Below are 19,969 nucleotides of genomic sequence, written 5' to 3'. Positions count from 1 at the left end.
TTAAATTATTTTGTGAAGGATTTTATTACAGTTAATTAATTTAATACACTTTTTAAATTTTGCGGACATCATTATTAGAACTCGGATTGGGTGTAGCGGAACCACTTTCAGGTGTGTGTTTTTGTTTTTTCTTTCGTTTCTCCTTCTTTTTCTTCTTCCGTTCCTTTTCATCATCGTGTCTTTTACGTTTTCTGTCTTTCTTTTCGTGTCCCCCAGTTGATCCGCCTTCGTTACTTCCCCCAGCTTCTTGAGGTTGTTCATTGGATAGCGCTTCTCCCGATTTATGCTTATGTTTCTTGTGTTTGTGCTTTTTATTCTTTTGGGGTTGATGACTCATGAGTCTAAATTGTTCGGGAATAGGTCCAGGGTGTAAACGAAAGCCGGCTAATTGAGCTCCGTTTAATATTTGGAGTTCTTTTCCGCCAATTGGGGGTTTATCGATTAGGGATCTTAGCGAGCTATTGTCTTGTTGTCCGGGAATGTCAATATTTCCAGGGAGGTTGGGTAAAAAGGTGCTGAGTTGATCCTTCATTTTTCGACCTGAAAATTTGTTGTAAGCGTGTTCCAAGTTATGGAAAATCATCAGGTTTTTAGCGCCAGTTAATTGGCTTTCTCCCGGAGCTTCCTTCATTAGGTAGAATGGGCCGCTGTGAACGATAGCCGGAGTTTTACCTAATGATATTGTTGTTCTTAATGTTCCCGTGGTTGTATCGTGACGATGAACTAAAGGGGAACGCGAACCCCTGGGGCTCGATTTAGGGGAATATTGCTCCGGTCTCCTCACCCCGATGGAATCGTTCATCTTGTAGGATGAGGATTGAAATTGAAATAATTTGTGATGTTGATCTAGCTCAATTGTTAAGCCTTGGCTGTAAAACGTCAATAACGAAAAAAACTCTTTCTCGGTCTCCTATTTTAGTTTCTATCGCGATTTTTCGCTACGATTTTATAGCGTAAACATTTAATTACTTTCCTATAATAGTTTAAAATATAAAATAATAAATTAACATCGATTTATTTTAATTTTAAACCAACTTTCGCAACGCTAATTCTGCGATTATTAATGGCGTCTATATTGACGTTTTTATTAGCCAATCACTGAGACGCGTCAAAAGGACATGCGCGAAAAAATCGACCAATTACAGTTCAAAACGGTTCCCGCTTTTTCTTTTTTATTGTAGTTTCCGGCTCTTTTGATGTCGGCAGCTGATCGGTGAACACTGAGCTCGCACTTTTAACTGAAAATATCTATTTAAGTATTGAAATAAACGCCTTACCGCGCACATTTTAATTAATACTGAAAGTTAATATCTTTATTGGAAGACATATAAACGTATACATAATTAAAATGCGTGTAATAGACTAAATTTAAATTTTAAAAGTTAAGCCTTGGTCACCGGGTCATAGAGTATCCAACGGTCCCACGCTTCTATCACGTACATTGTACATGCAATATTATTGCTTGAAACCAGAACTGTCGAAAGACAACTTACGTCACGATAAGGAAAACCGCTGTAAGTAGAAAACTTTATTATCAATTCTATATCAGCGTACGTGAGCCAAAAATTAAGTAGTTCCAAGGCAGTTGCTAAAAAAACCAGTTTGCATAGTTCGTGCAGTGAAAGGGGTGAAAGGTTAGGAAACTGTTGAATGGGCTACTGAAATGTTAGCTTGGAGGTCACCAAGCGATCATTCTAATCTAGTCATAATTCACTATAATTAAATTAACACACCAATCGTGCCAGGTGTTTATATCAGAATTTGGGGTTGAAAGAATCACAGAAACGGAAGCCAGTAACACTTTTTACCTCTCCGAGTGACGATGACGTCACGGAGAGGTTTTACACTGGACGTGTCTGTGTGTGTGTGTGTGTGTCTGTCTGTCTGTCTGTCTGTCTGTGTGGATGTGTGTCTGTCAGACCCCACGTGACCGCGTTCGCAGTTTCCAAATCGGAGCAAACGTGTTCGCCATTTCCGAACTGCTTTCACAGTCACGGAAATGGCTCCTCTACTTGAGTTCTCACACCAGCATCTTCTGGTCTTTGTCCATCCCACACGGACACCAGTCTGTACTTACTGGCTTCTAATAACCACCATCTTTTGGTCTTCGTCCATCCCACATGGACACCAGTCTGTACATACTGGCTTCTAATCACCACCATCTTCTGGTCTTCGTCCATTCCACTTGGACACCAGTCTGTACATACTGGCTTCTATTCACCACCATCTTTTGGTCTTCGTCCATCCCACATGGACACCAGTCTGTACACACTGGCTTCTAACACCACCATCTTCTGGTCTTCGTCCATCCCACTTGGACACCAGTCTGTAAACACTGGCTTCTACTCCATCGTCATCGTTTGGTTTAAGACATTCGCGGCGATCAGCTAGGGTTACGAGAAACGTCTAGCCGCTCCCTAGGGTAGGGTGTCTACCAAAGGTTTTCGCAATTGCGGTTGTTCTTGCTTTTAGCTGTAGTTCGACACCCTTATATACTACCTATTTGAGAAAGGCGAAGCAACCGGGGTATGCTTCATTTCAAACGCCAATATTAGTCAAGTCTCTCAAGATTGTTTAATTGTTCTTTTTTAAAACGATGTAACGTTCAATAAGGCGAATAACTAACGAAGAAAATATTAAATATTAATTATATTTATTTTAATATTTAAGATAATCTTGTTTCTCAATTCAAAATTAATACGGAAAGAGTTAAAAAGCAGTCTATGTTTTTGTCTGTGTGTGTCCGTCCGTTGTTACAGTAGTGCACTGCGTTAGAAGTTCGTTTTGTTTTGATGTGTAAAGGAATCCTACAGAACCATAATATTCCCTTTATCCTTAATATAAAGTGAATATGTGGAAATATTTTTCGTAATTATGATGCATTTAGTACTTTTGTAGCTTTAAAGCTCTATTTCATTTTGATATTCCAAAGATTTTTTTTAATATTATTATTTAAAATGGATGTTTATATATTACTTAAGCTATACTACATATGTTTATAGCATAATCCTTTCTATAGTGATTTCAAAACGAACGCAACGATATTGGTCAAATGTACTTTTATTTGTCAATAGGCCTAGTGAACCAAAAAGTAAACGCTTGGGTTTGGTTTTCGTTTCTGTAATGCAGAGACATTAACGGTTCAGAGTGAGCCGAAAGTTAAATACACTTTAGGCTTAGATATTATAATCATGGTGGAAATCTGGGCCGCGTTCAGCAGAGCCCAGCGCTGTTAGCAGTGTCCTACATAACGGGATTTTGTTTTTGAATTTTGACGTCACGGTGCTTAGCGCTTAGCTAGCGCGGTCTTCAAAGAAAATAGTCGGCTCTTTGGATAACGTGACGTAAAACGCGTATTTCTCAGCTTGGCGAAAAAACCATGGAGGAATTAATACGAATAGCTCTATGGGACCAAAGAAAATATACGCTCCAGGAATGGAAGCTATGTCCTGGGGTTGGGTTGACCAAGGAACTTCCGGTCTATGCTATTTCAATGAAGCCGGAAATACCTCGGTCAACCGAGCCTGCCTTTGGAGCGTACTAGGAGGGGCCAGACTAAAATTTACACTAGAGGAAGCTACACTTTCCATTCCTGGGGCGTGTATCTTCTTTGATGGGACTACAGCTATTTAATTGGCGTGAAACCAGTTGATCACGCGAGAATTTTAAGAGATATGTTAGTTTCTAATTTTAATTAAAAAAGTTGTTATCTATCTCTATAAATATGTTATCATACAATTTTTGTTAAGCCTTGGTACATTGCACGCTTTATTGCGCTAGCGTCATTTATAAAACGCCGATGACCGGAGAAAAGCTATGACGACAGAGCTCACCGGTAAAATTTCCATATTCCGCTGTCTTTTTTGGTGAGCTCTGCTGAACGCAGCCCAGACCAGTGAAAGGTCTGATAATAATAGCTTCGTGTTTTCATGCTTTTTATGGTACGCATTTACTTTCAGTGCGTGTAGCCACAAATAAGCTTTGGTGTTATGTAACGTTAACAGTCATGTTGACAAACTTAGAAAATCGTTGAGGTGAAACGAGAGCATAGTGTTTATATGGCAACCCTGTTGTGAATATGGCTTAGAACATACAGTTGAGGAGTAGAAAATTGGGCCTTTACAAACACGTAAAGGTAATATCCCTCCAAAGTTTTATCTCTTCATTTCCCGTTCTTCCCCCATCGGATGATTTTAATGTGTACAAGTATATCATTATTGGATGTAAAATGTCGTCTGATTTACAGTATATTTGCTATGCTTTGTATACTGCTTTAATATTTCATAAATTTTAACTTAAGAAACATTTTCATATCTGGGTAAATAAGTTTGTAAGTAGTCGTCTTGACTCGGAGAGGTAATATTTTGGTTTTCCCAACTTGTATTTGTATAGTTTACAATTACAATAGCTTGGGTTCAGTCTTCAGAATTGTTGCTTTTTTAGTCCTTGTAGTAAAATAGGTCACTGGGTATGACCATAAGTTTATAAGATATGTTCCATAAGTATGACACTTACTGAGAGCTAGTTCGAGAACGACGTGAGAATTTCGGACTACACTCGGTTTTACAGGACTTCCATCTCCCCCGGGCATATTTAGTCCGCATTACTAAGCCTTTGTCAGCGCCTCACCACCAGGCGTCGCTTAACTCGAATCTATGACATACGTCACTTCATGACAAGCTCTCAATAACCAGTGACAAACTTATGGAACATATCTTATAAACTTATGGTATAATATTGTAGTTTATATAATTTTTGACGATGAAGTTACACGAAAATCTTGCTTATTTAAATGGCAGCTGTAGCATCAGCAATTAGGCGTGACCACACGATGTTAAAATCCCGAGTTTTATGATCATAATTTGTTCTTTCACGAAATGTAAATTGGGGAAATACCTCTTGAAAATTAGTTAAAACTTTAAATTAGGAAAATGAAGCCACGTTTGTTTTAGCTTACGCTTAGGATTTCATTTTTATGCCCTAAAATTTATAATCCAAGTTGACCTATAATACCTTAGCGGCATTTTTTTTCTGTTGAAGGCTTTTTATTTTATTATTTTTTGGTGTGAGGAGGATTCTAGAGGAGAGGAAGTAATGATGAATTGCGTTATGATAATATTATAAATAATAGATCAAGCGTGGTTAATCTTTTGTAAGGGAACCGCCCTAGGCCAGGTGGTAACCATGGTAACGCGATATCTAGTGAGAAATTTTTTACCAGACCAAAAGATGCATGTAATATTGGGGTTGTTTTTTTCTGATTATTATCAAGGAATTCATCCCAAAAACCTAAAATATACTATCACGAATTTTCGTGTTGTAAATGGTTATCAGTTTACATCAAAAATAACCTAAATATAAGAATGGACCCTTGGGGGGGGGGGGAGTCGAAGTATCGTCTGCTTAAGACGGAACATTAATAGGACAACAAAGACTTAAGATAGGGCTTCAACCTTACCAGTCCACCAAATTTGGATAGTCCTTGTTGTTTGAAAGCCATATATAACGTCTTTGCATCCAAGTCTTAAGAATTAAGATAAACAACAACAAATTGAGCTAAGCCTATTTGTGAAATTGTTGTCCCCACTAATATTTCATGGTTTTCATCATAATCATCCACAAATATTGCGAAAGCTGACAGGAGGGGCCCCTTTAAGTTTGTTTTTATTGCATAACCATGTCATTTTAAAATTGGCACACGTTTTTTAATTTTTACTGAAATCTTACTCTTAGTGCCAGTGGGGGTGTTGAAAACCTCCCTGTGGTTAGTTAGAACAATGCTAAAATAAATACACCATACCATACGACCCCACGCGTATCTTCAAAAACGTTTTTTTTAATCTTATACCTAGGAAAGAAACAAACCAGTTTAAAAACCCCAACCTTGAAACATTTCGAAATTAGGCTTATGAAATTTGCATAAAAATATGATAAAAATAGTAATTATGAACTAGTTTTTCCACTTTTTTGGGAACATTCTTTATAAAAATCTCGCTACTAATAATGTTTCCTGAAAGTAGATCGCCCGTGAAATCGTTTGAAACATTCTTTTTATCCTCGTTTCCCTTAAAATCGTTAAGCCTAATTATAAAAGTGAAGTTTTCGGATGAGAACAAATTTCCCGCCATAAATTCTCGTTCGTGATTGGATAGAGCTAAACGCGCCAAAAAAATGTACGTGTGGGTGGGAAGCCATTTTTCCTCTCTCCCATCTGATGACGTAACCTCGATTTCAAATAACATTTCCACGCTCTCATACATACTCTTGGTTGGCGCTAAAGAAAAGCAAGCTGAAAGGACGCGGTTTTTTTCTGTGTCGTCTAATTTAATTTCGCGCGGTCTTTTAACCCTAATTATATTTATTTAAAAGTTGATTTAAACTAATATCGTAAAGGTTTTATAAATAATCATAGTTTTAAGGAAGTTTATCGAGTGTTTTGATAAGATTATAACCGTTTTTTCCGTGTCTACATCTCTACTGCTTAAACCGTTGAAGCCACAGTAGTGGTTTTTATTTTTGGAAATTGCGTTTAATAACAGGAATGTATTTCAAATTTTACTCGTGATTTTTTTGAAAGTCTCGCGTGTGTATTTTCAAATATAATTTGAAATTGATGTCTCGTGCTAAGCCTAAGCCTTGAACGCGTGAATTTGGATACAATTTTAATTAATCATGATATCAACAAAATCGTATGTTTTCTTAGTTTTTACAACGTTTTTACGTCAGACCCCCGTGTCCCAAATTGACCTTATTTATATGTTATCGTGAATTATAATGTTAGAAACGTGTTTGTGACGTTTATACCAGTTAAAATTAACTTTAATTTCAAACTAACCGTCCCATCTATTCATGATCTGATCATGTCATCGAAAAAAACTGTACGTTTTTCGAAAAAGCTATCATTTAATGATGATGTCACACCCCAAATTAGCCCAGATACACCCATGGTGTTGAGAAGTAGGTGTCAAGGTGGAAATTGTGAATGTGAAGATATAGGATTATGGTCGAAAACAGGAAGGTAAATAATTATTTATGACAATTAGAATTACTAACTTGCAATCGCGTTGGTATTTTCACGAATCAGTTGGCGGAAACCTGACCCCGCCCCTTTTCCCTTGAACTAAAACTAATTTAAACTAAAGCTAACCCTAACGTACAGCTATGTAGTTTTATAGACTTAGACAGACTCAATGAACCGTTTGAACCCTAACCAATTTTTTCCACTCAAAGTCCAATGACTTCGTCACGAAAATTATTTTAAATTTATTTCAAGGATATCAAACTGAACCAAACCATGGTAGTGGCGGTTCGCGTTAATTTCCTATAGACTGTAATACGCGTAAAGAGAGGGAGCTGCCATTAATGCGTGAAATTAATATAATTTCGTAATCATTGTACAGTACAATATAATTTGGCTTTGTGCCAAGTGGGTTTACAACCAACATAAAGTGTATAGACATTCCATTAATTCTAGTAGAGAGGCAAAGACCATAGGGGCGGGTTACGGTCGCATTCTCGCGTTATTTCACCTCGCGCCATCCAAGAAGCGCCGCTAGAGGCAGTGAAAGTCGTGTAGTGAACTCTCGGGCTCGGTCTGGCGCCAGAGAGAATAACAAAAGAGGGAATACGGCCTCCCCGGCCCTGTGGTGTTACCGTGTTTGTTTCTTTGCAAGAAGTTTGTGGATCGGTCTATGTATGAAATCAAATGGAAATAGAAACTCGACGTTTGGATTAGTGGGAAATTAATTTCAGCTATGAATCATTTCCCCTAAATTGTATAAGTACTTCCTGAGGAAATTAGGCGCTTGGTTCGTTGAAGGGGGTGTGTGTTTTCACTTTCTACTATAGTATTCTACAAACTCTAACTTGTTCCTTGGTAAAGGAGGTTTCTTTTTGGGGGTTTTGGCAAACGCGAAGTAAATGTCTCCATTTTCTAAATATAAATCGTTTTAGTTTTTCTACCGTTTTAGGACGTTTTCGGTCGCGGTATTTTTAACTATTTACCCCCCATGGGGTCTTTACAATTGCATTGTTGAGTATCATCGTAAGTCACTAAGTCAGGGAAATTTCGAAATTCTAATATTAGAAGTTAATTAATTTCATATTGGTTTGGTATAATTTTGCTATAGAATGAACTTATATATTTTTAAGTTCATTGTACCCGAAGGGGATAGATAATACTGAAGAAGTGTGAAAGCCACTCTGTATCCTCTTAATATTCTTTAGTTATGTAACATGAATGATTCTTCCCAGGCGAGGGAGACAGATCCTTTATGTTAATTTGCTCGACTTGCTCATCAAACTTAATTAAGATGGGTTTATAACTATCGCCCACCGTGCTAGGGTGAATTAACTATAACTGTTTGGTATTTACTAAATCCCAATGCAGCAATCAATCAATTAACTAACAAACCTTGATTGATTGTCTTAATTGACGTGGGACAAAAATTAATTAACACACAAGCGCATGCATGCATGGGCCTTGGCAAATAGTTAAGCAGCGCTAATAGATATAGTAATGATAAGGAATTAACTATTTATATGGCGTATGTGATTCATTTTAGCAATTAACCTTGCCTATAATAAATGTTTATTCTGATGTTGGTTGGTATTGAAGAATCATGTTACAATTACGGTACCCGCTTTGTGGTGATTGGTGCACTTCCCTCGAAGAGAAGTAGTATTATATACTTCTGATCTTAGATTTACCAGACCCTGCTTGAGATACAATCCGTTACAACCTTGAATTACTTTACAAAAAATGTCATAAGTATTAAATTATTTAAATCTTTCTTTATTTTTATTGAAGGACACCACTTTCAAACTATCATCACCGTCACCATCACCACGTGGTTAATTCGTCACCTAAGATCACCACCACCGGAACTACTTCCCCCAGTATTCTTAAACACAGCGGTGTTGTTTCAACCGCCGAAAGTGTCGTGGTTAATAGTGAAACGGTGCAAACAATTCATATGAAAGAAACGGATATTAATGTATCGGAAATTAAAAATCATCAGACTACTAAACTTACTTCCGGGCGACATGAAAACGATGACATTTTGGACTACAATGACTTAAATACCGCCCGTGGTGGTTCTTCTTCTTCTTCTAAAGTGAACGGTGGTGGTTTACGCGAAGAAAGGTTTTCGGCTCTTAATTTTGGTAAAAGCGCTTTTGTCAAGTTGAAACGGTTGAGTCAAGATAAGTTCGCGACCACCACGTCAAATTCTAGAGTGCTTTATCATAGTAGTGATTATTCCAGTGGATTTGATGATAGTGATACTGAGTGAGTATTAACTTGTGGTTTTTTTCTTTTGTTGTTCTGTTGTCTTGTTTTTGTTGTGAAATTCAGAGCGTTTCAAAATGTTTATTGTATTGACTGTTTGGAAGTGGGTTAAACTCGGAAGTTATCAAAACTAATTTTCCAAATTAGTAATTTTTTTTTTAATTTGAAGACGTAGATGGGGTGGGGGTATTTGGTTATGTGTTGGTTTTATTAGAGATACGAAACGATACGTGGAAATCGAAATGTCATAGACGTGTTGGTCATCTTTGGAGTGCTATAACTCTAGTTCTAATAGAGATACAGGGATGTCCTTTGAGTATGTTATAGTCCTATTTGTCCCCCACCCAACCATACTAAAAACTCGGGGATCGAGTAAACAGGGGCCGAGTAATTAAGTAAATTGTTCACAAACATACCCTCAATAGGAATAGCATTACACCCAATTTTGGAGGCTCGTAACTCTGGTTCTACTAGAGATACGGGGATGTCCTTTGAGTATGTTATAGTCCTATTTGTCCCCCACCCAACCATACTAAAAACTCGGGGATCGAGTAAACAGGGGCCGAGTAATTGAGGAAAATATTGACAAACATACCCCCCTCCATAGGAATAGCATTACACCCAACTTTGGAGGCTCATAACTCTGGTTCTACTAGAGATACGGGGATGTCCTTTGAGTATGGTATAGTTTTATTTGCCCCCCAACCAACGATACTACAAACGTGGGGATCGAGTAAACAGGGGCCGAGTAATTGAGGAAAATATTCACAAACAAACCCCCCTCTATAGGAATAGTATTACACCCAACTTTGGAGTAATTAAGCAAAATGTTCATGAACGTCCTCTCCATAGCTTTAACATGTGCGCATTTACACGACACCTTTTAACTCTGGTTCTAGAAGAGATACGGTTAAATCCTTTTAGTATGTTATAGCCCTATTTATCCTCTTTCCAACGATACCTAAAACTTGAGGTTACAACAATCAGGGCCCGAGAAAATGTATACATTTATAAAACAAACATAAGAAAAAAAAATCACTTAAAAATATATTCGTTTGATAACTTTTGGGTTTAATCCATTTCCGCGTAATCCTTTAAAATTATCGCAAAATTTGGCTAAACATTTTAACTTTTAACAAATAGGGATTCGCCTAAAACAGACTATACTTATTCGCAAAGGTAGATACTAACATTTTATTTAAGCTTGTCTTTTTTTTTTAAGTTAATCTAAATTGGTTAATTAAGGTGTTTGTGTATTTTGTTAATTTTTTAAAGTCGAAGTTATACGAGTCGCGAAACGCCTAGTCGGGACAGAATAAGCCCCAATATGTCACGCACAAGATTAAGGAGAAGCGGCGAGTATAGTAGTGATGAAGAATTGTCCTATTTATTGAAAGGTTAGGGTTAAATTAAATTAAATTAATTTAATTTATGCAAATTTTGTTTTTGGGGCCTTAATTGTAATTCCAAAAAAAAATAATGCTTTTAGAACAAAAGACGAAGGGCAGTGTTTTAAAAAATCGGAGATATTCTGATTTATTTTTCTCGTCAAATGGTGATGATATCATTTCAAGTACACCGTTAAATTACAATGGTTATAATGAATTTAACAACAATTATCAGGGCCTTGGTCAAAGTAATTACCTGTTATCTTTTTTTTTAATTGTTGATTTTATGGTCAGGGTTGGGTTCGTACAACTTAACTTCAGGATTAATTTAAATTGAAAACGGGGCTGGGATTTAAATTTGGTCGATATTTATTATAACCATAAGTTTATAAAATATGTTCCTATAAGTATGAATGGCACTACCAATACAAGTTCGTAATGCTACTGAGATGGACTTACAGTCCTCGAGATAACTAGTTCGAGAAGGAGAACGAAGGAATTAAGCGAGTCAATTGAAGTCCTAACTACACTCGGTGCAGGTGGTTAATTAATTTTGCGGCTAGGACCAAGTTCCATTCCATCTAGGTCCTATTTAGTCTGAACTTACTAAGTTACCCAAATTTGACAGCAGCGCCTTACTCACCAGGCGTATGTCGCTTTACCCCTGAATCTATGACCTCCCTACTTCAATCACTTCAAAATTACAAGCTCCAGTTTCTAAGTTACCAGAGATTTACAAACTTATGGATGGAACGGAACATATCTTATGAACTTATGGCTTTTTTTTTTGTGCGGACCCGGCCCGACCTTAGATTTTTAATTAGATTTTATTTTAATTATAATTTTATTGACGTCATTCAGACTTACAAAGCAGTACCAGTTTTGAGACGAAATCGAGCTTTTTGTACAAAATCTATTCATTCTTAGTTCGTAAGTGTTTGACTCAAATTTTTTGAAGTGTTTTTCAAAGTCTAGACTAGAGACGAGTCGGGTCGACTTTCTTTTCGACCCGACCCGGCCCGAGTCCAACTTTAAAATTATAAACTTAACCCGACCCGACCCGACCCGAAAAAAAAAATTAAAATAAAAACCCGACCCGACCCGACCCGGAAAAAAAAATTAAAATAAAAACCCGACCCGACCCGACCCGGAAAATTTTGAAATTAATTTGGCCCGACCCGACCCGAATCGGGTTCGGGTCGGGTCGGGTCGAAAAAGCCCGATTAAATTGGGGGCCCGACTCGTCTCTAGACGAGTCGGGTCGAGTAGAGACGAGTCGGGTCGACTTTCTTTTCGACCCGACCCGGCCCGAGTCCAACTTTAAAATTATAAACTTAACCCGACCCGACCCGACCCGAAAAAAAAAATTAAAATAAAAACCCGACCTGACCCGACCCGGAAAATTTTGAAATTAATTTGGCCCGACCCGACCCGAATCGGGTTCGGGTCGGGTCGGGTCGAAAAAGCCCGATTAAATCGGGGGCCCGACTCGTCTCTAGTCTAGACACGACCCAAAAAAAGGTTCCCAATTTGAATTTGATAATTTCTTGTTTCTCTCGTTAAGTTGGTCTATTCAGAACACTTAGGAGTGTTGGTCTTACAATATTCCGATGGTGTTATCAAATTATCACCATGTTTTTAATCGCAGATGTTTGGGTACTCGTACAAATTCGTAAAAGACCGTATTTACTTCTACTTTTCTTACTACTACCCCTGTTATTTTGGATGTTTGGAGGTATTTGGTCTATTTTTGACCTATTTTCCACCCCCCTTAGTTGCTTATTTAAGTTTTGGCCCCCCACATTAGGATCTGATAAAGAATCTGTGATATATAACAACATTCCCGCCACTGTGGCCACCAGCGCTTCGAGTTACTTGTCGATTTTGACCGGCTGGTTCGATTTTAAACCATTTGACCAGTGGTCATCAGGGGGTTTTTTAGGTGGAGGCGGTGGTGGTTCCGATGAGGAACTGTATTCTAAGGTTGAAACCGCGGGATCTCAGATCGATATTGGGCAACTCAGGTTGATGTTGAAGGAAATGGTGTCTCAGGAATCGAAGTCGACCATGGAGACGTTTGCGTCTCAACGGGATGAACAGTTACAAAGAATTGTAAGTATTTGAATATTTTTTATCTTATTTTGCTTTTAATTTAATTTCTCGTAATTTAAATGTTTGAACAGGTTTTTTTACTTAATTACTACACTTAATCTAAATGTTTGTACGTTGTTTTTGTTCTTTCGTTTTTCGTTTAGTTATTGGAGTTAAAATCCAAGAACGAAGCCACAACTCAACAGGAAATGAATCTGAAAAACTTGGTATCGCAGTCAAACGTAAGTTTTAGCCCTTTTTTCATCTTTTTTAAGAATATTCTAAGAATTTCCTGAAAGGTTTATTCAATAGCTTCTTTCTGAGTTATTAACTTTATTTCTAAAAGAATATTCTAAGAATATAACTTAATTTTTATTCTAAGACGGTTTTTATCGGAATATTTAGCCCCTTTTATTTAAAGAATATTTTAAGAATTTCATGAACGTTTTATTCTATAGATTCCACCCCTTATTTTCCCTGTTAACGTTATAGAATATTCTCAGAATGTAACTTAATTTTTATTCTAGAAACTGCTTTTATCCGAAGATTTAGCCATCCCTTTTATGTAAAGAATATTATAAGAATTTCCTGAACGTTTTATTCTATAGCTTCCACCCATTATTTCCCCCATAGAATATTCTAAGAATAAAACCGAATTTTTATTCTAAAAACAGCTTTTATCGGAAGATTTAGCCCCCCACCCCTTTTATTTAAAGAATATTATAAGAATATCCTGAACATTTTATTCTATAGCATCCACCCCTTATATCCCCCATAGAATATTATAGAATATTCTAAGAATAAAACCCAATTTTTATTCTTAAAAAAAACCAGCTTTTATCGGAAGAACTAGTCACCATAAAGGCAGCTATCGCTAAAACCTCCGCCGCCACCCATGAAACCAACAATGACCCACCCACCGAAGCCCATTTCGAATTCTTAAGAACTAAATTAAATCAAGTCGAAGCCAAACTCGATTCGTTGCAAACCGAAATTGCCGCGCAAAAAAATTGCTGCAAAAACCAAACAACCTCTACCGATATTACAAACAAACAATTAATTAACTTAATGTTCGACATATTTAACGTAACAAACAACGGTAATGGACATGAAAGATTAGGCTTAACGCGTCTTAGAGAATCGATCGCCAAGTTATTCTCCGATCAGAATAATTTTAACGCTAGAATGGATCAAATTGATCAATTTTTGGCAACGGAACTTAACGCTAAAATGCAGAAAATCGCTAATAAAGAAGCGGTTGTGATCGCTAGTGAAAAGATTAACGGTTTGAGAGCGGAGTTTAAGTATAATGAGAATAAAAGGATGGAGAATGTAATGCAAGAATCGTCTACTACGTCTGCAGCGTCGTCTGCTTATGGCTTAAACGATAATCGAACGAATAAGTGCACTTCCGCCGATGACGTCCAAAAAATTGTTAAGCAAGCTTTGTTTATTTACGATTCTGATAAAACTGGTCGTGTTGATTACGCCTTGGAGTCTTCGGGTGGTAGCGTTATCAGTATAAGGTGCTCCGAGACTTACCCTATTGGAACCGGACAGTATCGTGTTTTTGGTGTCCCGATCTGGTCTTGGTCGAATTCGCCCAGAATCGCCATTCAGGTATTGTTATTTTGGCTTTTTTTGGGGGGGGGGGGGGTAACCATCTCAGTTGTGACGTCAGTGGTGCTTAGGTAGTGCGTCATGGGGTTAAGTTTAGGCAGTGGGCGGCCATGTTTGGTATTGTTATTTTGGCTTCTTTCTTTTTTGGGGGGGGGGGGGGTAATTTGATCTGTCTCAGTTGTGAGTGACGTCAGTGGCGCGTAGGTAATACGTCATGGGCTTAGGTTTCGGTAATGGGCGGCCATGTTTGGTATTGTTATTTTGGTTTCTTTTATCTTTTTGGGGGGTGATTTTTAAGGAGGTATCTCAGTTGTGACGTCAGTGCCTTGTTAATACGTCATGGTTTAGGTTTGGCAGTGGGCGGAAATCTTTGGTACCGCTTTGGTTAATCTATGGGTGACGTCACACTGAGGTTTCTGAGATAGCTCTATATTATTTTGTGGTTTTGTTCTTGTTTTGTAGCCGGAAGTTCATCCTGGACAGTGTTGGGCTTTTAAGGGGACACACGGGTATTTAGTGATCCAATTGGCCAGCGCGATTCGTCCAACCGCGTTTACGATGGAGCACGTTCATAAGTCATTGTCGCCTACTGGAAATATTGACAGCGCCCCCAAGGATTTCGCTGTTTTTGTAAGTAAACCACGTTTATCAATCTTGTTACCTCGCGCATGCGCCTAGGAACTCGCGTTACTATCAACCAACCAATGAAACAACAGTTAGAACAGACTCCGTCAGAATTATGACCTCAGCGTGACCGGGGGGGGGGATAGTAAGTTCCCAAGCCCCGGAGTTAATACCCACGAAACCCGAATTCATAGAAATTAACATGGGATATAAGGGGGCACGATGTTTCCTAGTAGCTGTATGTATTGCTGATTTAACGTGTTAGCGTGTAATTCACAAATACGCGTTAAAAATCGTAAAGATTTACTAGTACTGATAAGCGGCGTGCAACTTGCCTTTTGTTCGACATGACATTCCCTGTTGGTGGTCGGTATTGGCACTTCGTGGTATTGACAGTGTAAAGGAAAGGGGGCGGTAACCTTCTTAGTCCTGTCAATAGTTAGCGGAGTATTTTATTGTGAAAGGTGAAGTGGTTTGTTTCTTTTGTCCCTTTGTATAATATGGAGGAAGCAATGGTAATACCCCCCCCCGCTGATTTATTAGGCTGTACTTAGTAAAATTGGAAAGGGGTGATTTTATCACCATCACCGTGGGATCCCAATAATGTGACAGGCTTATGGGGTCTCGGGGAGGGGGGATATCAACGCTAGTTCTTTCTTGGACCTGAGAGAGGTGAGACCATGGACGGTGAGTGAATTTTAGAGGACTAGAATTCGCTATCAGTACAGAACATTTGGTAACCTTGTAAGCTGATATCATCTGAAAGGTATACAGTGGTAAAAAATCACCTGCTTTTCTGGTGACCAATGGTATCTAGTCCTCTATAGAGTAATGTCAGTTCTACGTATGCAAACGTCATACCCTTCTATCTCTTAGGTCAGTGTCATCCCCCCTACCAGGCGCGTACAGTATCCCCTCTTACAAAAGCGCGCCTAGAGCAAAGAGAATGGAAGTAGGGGTTTATAGTCTCTATGCTTAGAGGGAGGGATACACAGGCTACTCCCCTCTCTACCGATACTACACCGCGTTTACAACAGACACTTTGGAACCGTTTTTTGGAAAAGCCTAATCTTTTTTGAAAAATAATATTTGCGTTTTATTGTGAAAGATCTCAGCTTTTAACAGCATAATATTACTTTTTGTACTTTTCAAAGCGGTTTAAAACGGTTTCAAAAGTGTCTCGTGTAAACGCGACTTTAGTTCACCGTCCATGGTGAGTTGATGTGGCAATGTTGGTGGGCCATCTCTTCTTCTCCGAGATGCAAGAATCTAAACGCGTCACAAACCATTACCGTTTCTGGGAGCTTTGACCAACGCGTCTCATTTTAGTTAGGTCTAATGTTTCACTAACATATTTTGGCAAATATTTATAACTTATTCATGAAGGGTTTGAAGGCCGAGGACGATTTTGAGGGCAAATTATTGGGTCGTTATCGTTTTGAAGACAATGGAGAATCATTACAAGATTTTATTGTTCAGGTAGGTCCCTAATTAAAACATTATCATTAAACTTTAGGCATTCCCAAATCTTCTTTTTAATTTTAATTTCGTTATTACATAATGAAGGACCCAAATCCGGGAATTTTCCCCATAATCGAACTCCGAATTAACAGTAACCATGGAAACAACGACTATACTTGTCTTTATCGGTTCAGAGTTCACGGAGTTAGAGTGTAGATTAAATTAAATTTTGTTATGTATATATTTCTTATTATTATTAATGTCCACAAAGATAACTAGTCCTTGTTTACATACAAACAAACAAACAAACATATATACAAATGTGTTGCGTAGTGTACTGTTTTTAAAAAGAGTCTTTGCAAATGAAAGGAAATTTTTTTGTCGTTGTTGTTGTTGCCCAAAACTGTAAATAATTGTACAAAAACAAAAACAAAAATGTGTGTTTTTCTTATGGAACTCGAGAAAAGGAGCTGTAGTATTTGAGGGGCGTGGTTTTCCCCATGTTTAGTTAAAAAAAACCAAGCGCCTTAACGACTATATTAAGTTATTTTTCGTCACAGCTAGTTTAATATATTTCTTGTGATTTTTCGTGTGTTTTTTCTTTATTTTCGTGTAAATTTTCAATAAATTTCAATTTTTCAACCCTTTTTTAATTATTTTTTGCTTTCGCGATTTAATTGGCTAAGTTAATTAGTTTAAAATATACTTTATTTTAATTCAGGGCGTTTAAAAGTACATTATCATTATTTTTTGTTAAATATTGATATCAAAGTTTGCCGAAACGAATTTCGTTTTGTTTTTGTTTACATGTTTTCTTTTCATTTTGTAAATATCAGAATTGAATAAAATAAATTTCAGAGTTGATGACAAATAGAGTTTATTTATTTATTTAAATATTTACAGTGAGTTAATTAATTTATTTAAATTTTTATTTAGTAATTTTTTCAAAACTACCAAAATAAAACTTTATTAAAATAATTGAGATTAAACTTAAATGTTTATGCCAATCATTCGACTCATTCCGTGATTAGTGTTGTATGATTTTATATTGGCTCTCAAACAATGAGCGAAATTTCGGTCGCATACGCAACTACTGTAGGCGCAAGCTTGGTTATACGAGCCTGAAAAATGGTTAGAGGAATTCTTAGTAAGCGCTTAAAAGGGCGATATGATAGCAAGAAGTGATATCTAGTTTACTAGGGGGAGATGGTATAAATTAGCCTCCACATTTATAATCTAGCTTTATCTACAGTCCAAAAGACGTAGCCTGTCCGGACTGTTAATCCCCGCCGCCTCTAAATTACAACCAGCCAGCATCTCATTGGTTCTTTAAAACTCACGTCAGGGCGACGCGAATGAGTACGAAAATTACTTAGGAGAGGCAGAGAAATAGCCCGGCGCCCTCCTTTTACGCCCCCCCCCCCTCGTATTTTGAAAAGGGGGCCAGGACTATGGCGCGCGCAAATACTTAGGAGGCATCTCATACCTTCTCCCTAATAAACTAGATATCGCTTCTTGATGATAATAAAAAGTACTGTTTAATGTGGGTACAAATAAATGATTTTGAGTGGAAAATAACCGCTATTTCTTAAGTATTAACTCTACCAGTTCATCTTGTGTTGATAATAATAAACACAAAACGGAAAACTTTTATTTGAATAGTCAAAGTTAAGCAAGAACTTTAAATAAACTGTTCTTTCAATATTTACTTAGCCAGGAATGCATACAGCTACTAGGAATATTGTGTGTCCACCATTTTCACTTAAGGTATCTTCTAGGCGGATTTTGTGGGAAGAGCTACCTAGACTAATCATTATGTATGAAATCACAGATAGAACGGACTCCATCAGAATTATGAGGTGCGTGACGCTTAGTAAGTTCTCAAACCCAGCCCACAAAAGCCGGGATCATATAAATTATTACGTGGGCACAATTATTCCTAGTAGCTGTATGTATTCCTGACTTAAATATGTATTTTCTATATTACACTTCCTATGCTTTGAGAACTGCACAAGAATTTGCGTCTGTACTAAGCCTTTGTCAACCAGAATATAATATAGAGCTATTTCAGTGGGGGAAAAATTTCGTCTGCTACGAAAATTGGGCTTGCCTTTGAGTGTAGAGGGCGGCCATTTTGTGAGGGTTTCTCTATGGGCAAATAGCATTGGTGACGTAGCCATTACCCCCTCTGAAATAGCTCTATAGGACCTGAACATATCTTATGACATAAGAGAATCCAAAACTTAGTAACTTACTGCAAGCGACGTTTCCATTGATGAAGGCCCATTGGTACGCGACCGTATAAGCGGTTTCCTTTACATTGCAAAATCCACCATCGATAACATCATCGTAGCAATTATCGTGGAGTCTGCAACAACTATGATGGACAATGAATTAAAGCATTAGTCATTCCCGGAACCAAATTGGTAAATAATTTTTATTGAAAATCTTACTTGTCAATGGGGTCCACCGGAAGGGCATTTCCGCCTGGTCCGCACCAATTTCCATAAACGATTAAGTCCGATATTGGAATGACGTCTTGAACCTTATTGGTCATTCTTGCGAGGTCAAGTAAACTTCTTTTGTTTCTAGTATTTCTTTTGCTCGCGAGTGTTTCACCTTGCAGACCCATTAATATTACGATTAATATAAACTGCATGTATTCATTTGAATAAACACCACCGAGTTATGTACGTTAGGCATACATTTAACAATCAGCGAAACAAAATTGTTGGTAAAGAATAGAGATTGCTCTTTGGACTCTAAGTGGACACAAAGGTCACAAAGATCTTTAGCAATAAGTACAAAGGTGACAAAGATCTTTAGCAATAAGAACAAAGGTCCAAACATTGTACAAAGGAATTAGGAATTGTTATCTTAGTTTAAAGCAAGCAATTGAGAGCGGGAGGTCAGTTTTAACACCGTGTTTTTCCAAAATTCTTTGCTATGCCTTACAATTTGAAAATTAGGCCACGTGGACCGTGGTCACTGCACTATAGTTGCTGTTGAGAGCATGCGCGTATATAGGTAACAATTAAACAGGTAAATTTTAATAAGATGAACTTACCGTATATGAATAAATATATAAGGCCAAGGCTTAACGTTAAATTTTTTAAAGTAGCCATTTTTATTGGTGTTCACTAATTCACTTAGTAATAAAATGATGTCGGACCTTTTATATTGCCAACCCTTTCTCTAGTTTCGATGCTATCAAGACCTTTTGAGTTTGTATTACAAAGGGCATCAATTCTAAAGATATACACAAGTTGTTATCTTTAATAAACCCCATTAGAGAAAAACCGAAAGTGCCGCTTCAGCTAACACTTGTCTATCGACATTAGTTACTTGGTCTTGATTGGGACATTATCTCGAATGACTTGTGTTATTTTTAATAAATTTAAATAAAATATCTTTGAAAACTATAGTTTATCCCGTTTTTCTCAAGCCTAAATAGAGGGATTTTGTAAGTTTTTCAAGGTTCAACTGTTTCAGGATG

The 19,969-nt window shown here is 37.5% G+C and overlaps 3 protein-coding genes across 7 annotated transcripts; 1 reads left to right on the top strand and 2 right to left on the bottom strand.

The window, feature by feature from the left end:
* Positions 1-5: 5 nt before the first annotated feature.
* MED19 (mediator complex subunit 19) lies at positions 6-1,067 on the bottom strand. The gene has a single exon (XM_089854468.1). The coding sequence runs from the start codon at positions 800-802 to the stop codon at positions 53-55; it is 750 nt and encodes a 249-aa protein (XP_089710594.1). The 5' UTR covers positions 803-1,067; the 3' UTR covers positions 6-52.
* A 132-nt stretch (positions 1,068-1,199) lies between these two features.
* Positions 1,200-17,344, top strand: LOC149618276 (uncharacterized). 4 transcript variants are annotated; one of them, XM_089854439.1, is made up of 14 exons: positions 6,658-6,689; positions 6,932-7,018; positions 8,810-9,289; positions 10,433-10,468; positions 10,565-10,686; positions 10,779-10,925; positions 11,539-11,607; positions 12,242-12,412; positions 12,485-12,789; positions 12,933-13,010; positions 13,603-14,388; positions 14,851-15,018; positions 16,399-16,491; positions 16,579-17,344. In XM_089854439.1, exons 1-14 carry the CDS (start codon positions 6,673-6,675, stop codon positions 16,687-16,689), a joined length of 2,670 nt encoding a protein of 889 aa, XP_089710565.1. In that variant the 5' UTR covers positions 6,658-6,672; the 3' UTR covers positions 16,690-17,344. The 4 variants fall into 4 exon arrangements, with proteins under 4 accessions (XP_089710567.1, XP_089710566.1, XP_089710564.1 ...); XM_089854441.1 differs by lacking the exons at positions 6,658-6,689; positions 6,932-7,018 and adding an exon at positions 1,200-1,514; XM_089854440.1 differs by having other exon boundaries at positions 6,282-7,018; positions 12,326-12,412.
* Positions 17,334-19,699, bottom strand: LOC149618275 (phospholipase A2-like). Of its 2 annotated transcripts, none has more exons than XM_089854475.1 (4): positions 19,541-19,698; positions 18,927-19,092; positions 18,729-18,850; positions 17,334-17,594 (listed from the first exon to the last, which is right to left on the bottom strand). In XM_089854475.1, exons 1-4 carry the CDS (start codon positions 19,596-19,598, stop codon positions 17,464-17,466), a joined length of 477 nt encoding a protein of 158 aa, XP_089710601.1. In that variant the 5' UTR covers positions 19,599-19,698; the 3' UTR covers positions 17,334-17,463. The 2 variants fall into 2 exon arrangements, with proteins under 2 accessions (XP_089710601.1, XP_089710600.1); XM_089854474.1 differs by lacking the exon at positions 17,334-17,594 and adding an exon at positions 18,378-18,533 and having other exon boundaries at positions 18,679-18,850; positions 19,541-19,699.
* Between the last annotated feature and the right edge of the window lie 270 nt (positions 19,700-19,969).

Source organism: Phalangium opilio, unplaced genomic scaffold, assembly GCF_054372755.1.
Source record: "Phalangium opilio isolate 3A_F unplaced genomic scaffold, DU_Popi_V2 ptg000209l_1, whole genome shotgun sequence".
Lineage (NCBI taxonomy): Eukaryota > Metazoa > Arthropoda > Arachnida > Opiliones > Phalangiidae > Phalangium > Phalangium opilio.
The sequence above is the reverse complement of the archived record's forward strand: the minus strand, read 5'-3'. Positions and strand labels throughout refer to the sequence as shown.

Coding starts and splice junctions, on each gene's coding strand:
- LOC149618276 (XM_089854438.1), top strand. CDS start 6,861: ATGTCATCGAAAAAAACTGTACGTTTTTCGAAAAAGCTATCATTTAAT. Junction 10,469..10,564: donor GACTATACTTATTCGCAAAG/GTAGATACTAAC, acceptor AATTTTTTAAAG/TCGAAGTTATACGAGTCGCG. Junction 16,492..16,578: donor TACAAGATTTTATTGTTCAG/GTAGGTCCCTAA, acceptor TACATAATGAAG/GACCCAAATCCGGGAATTTT.
- MED19 (XM_089854468.1), bottom strand. CDS start 802: ATGAACGATTCCATCGGGGTGAGGAGACCGGAGCAATATTCCCCTAAA.
- LOC149618275 (XM_089854474.1), bottom strand. CDS start 19,598: ATGGCTACTTTAAAAAATTTAACGTTAAGCCTTGGCCTTATATATTTA. Junction 19,093..19,540: donor TATATATTTATTCATATACG/GTAAGTTCATCT, acceptor TGGGTCTGCAAG/GTGAAACACTCGCGAGCAAA. Junction 18,851..18,926: donor CCGGTGGACCCCATTGACAA/GTAAGATTTTCA, acceptor TGTCCATCATAG/TTGTTGCAGACTCCACGATA.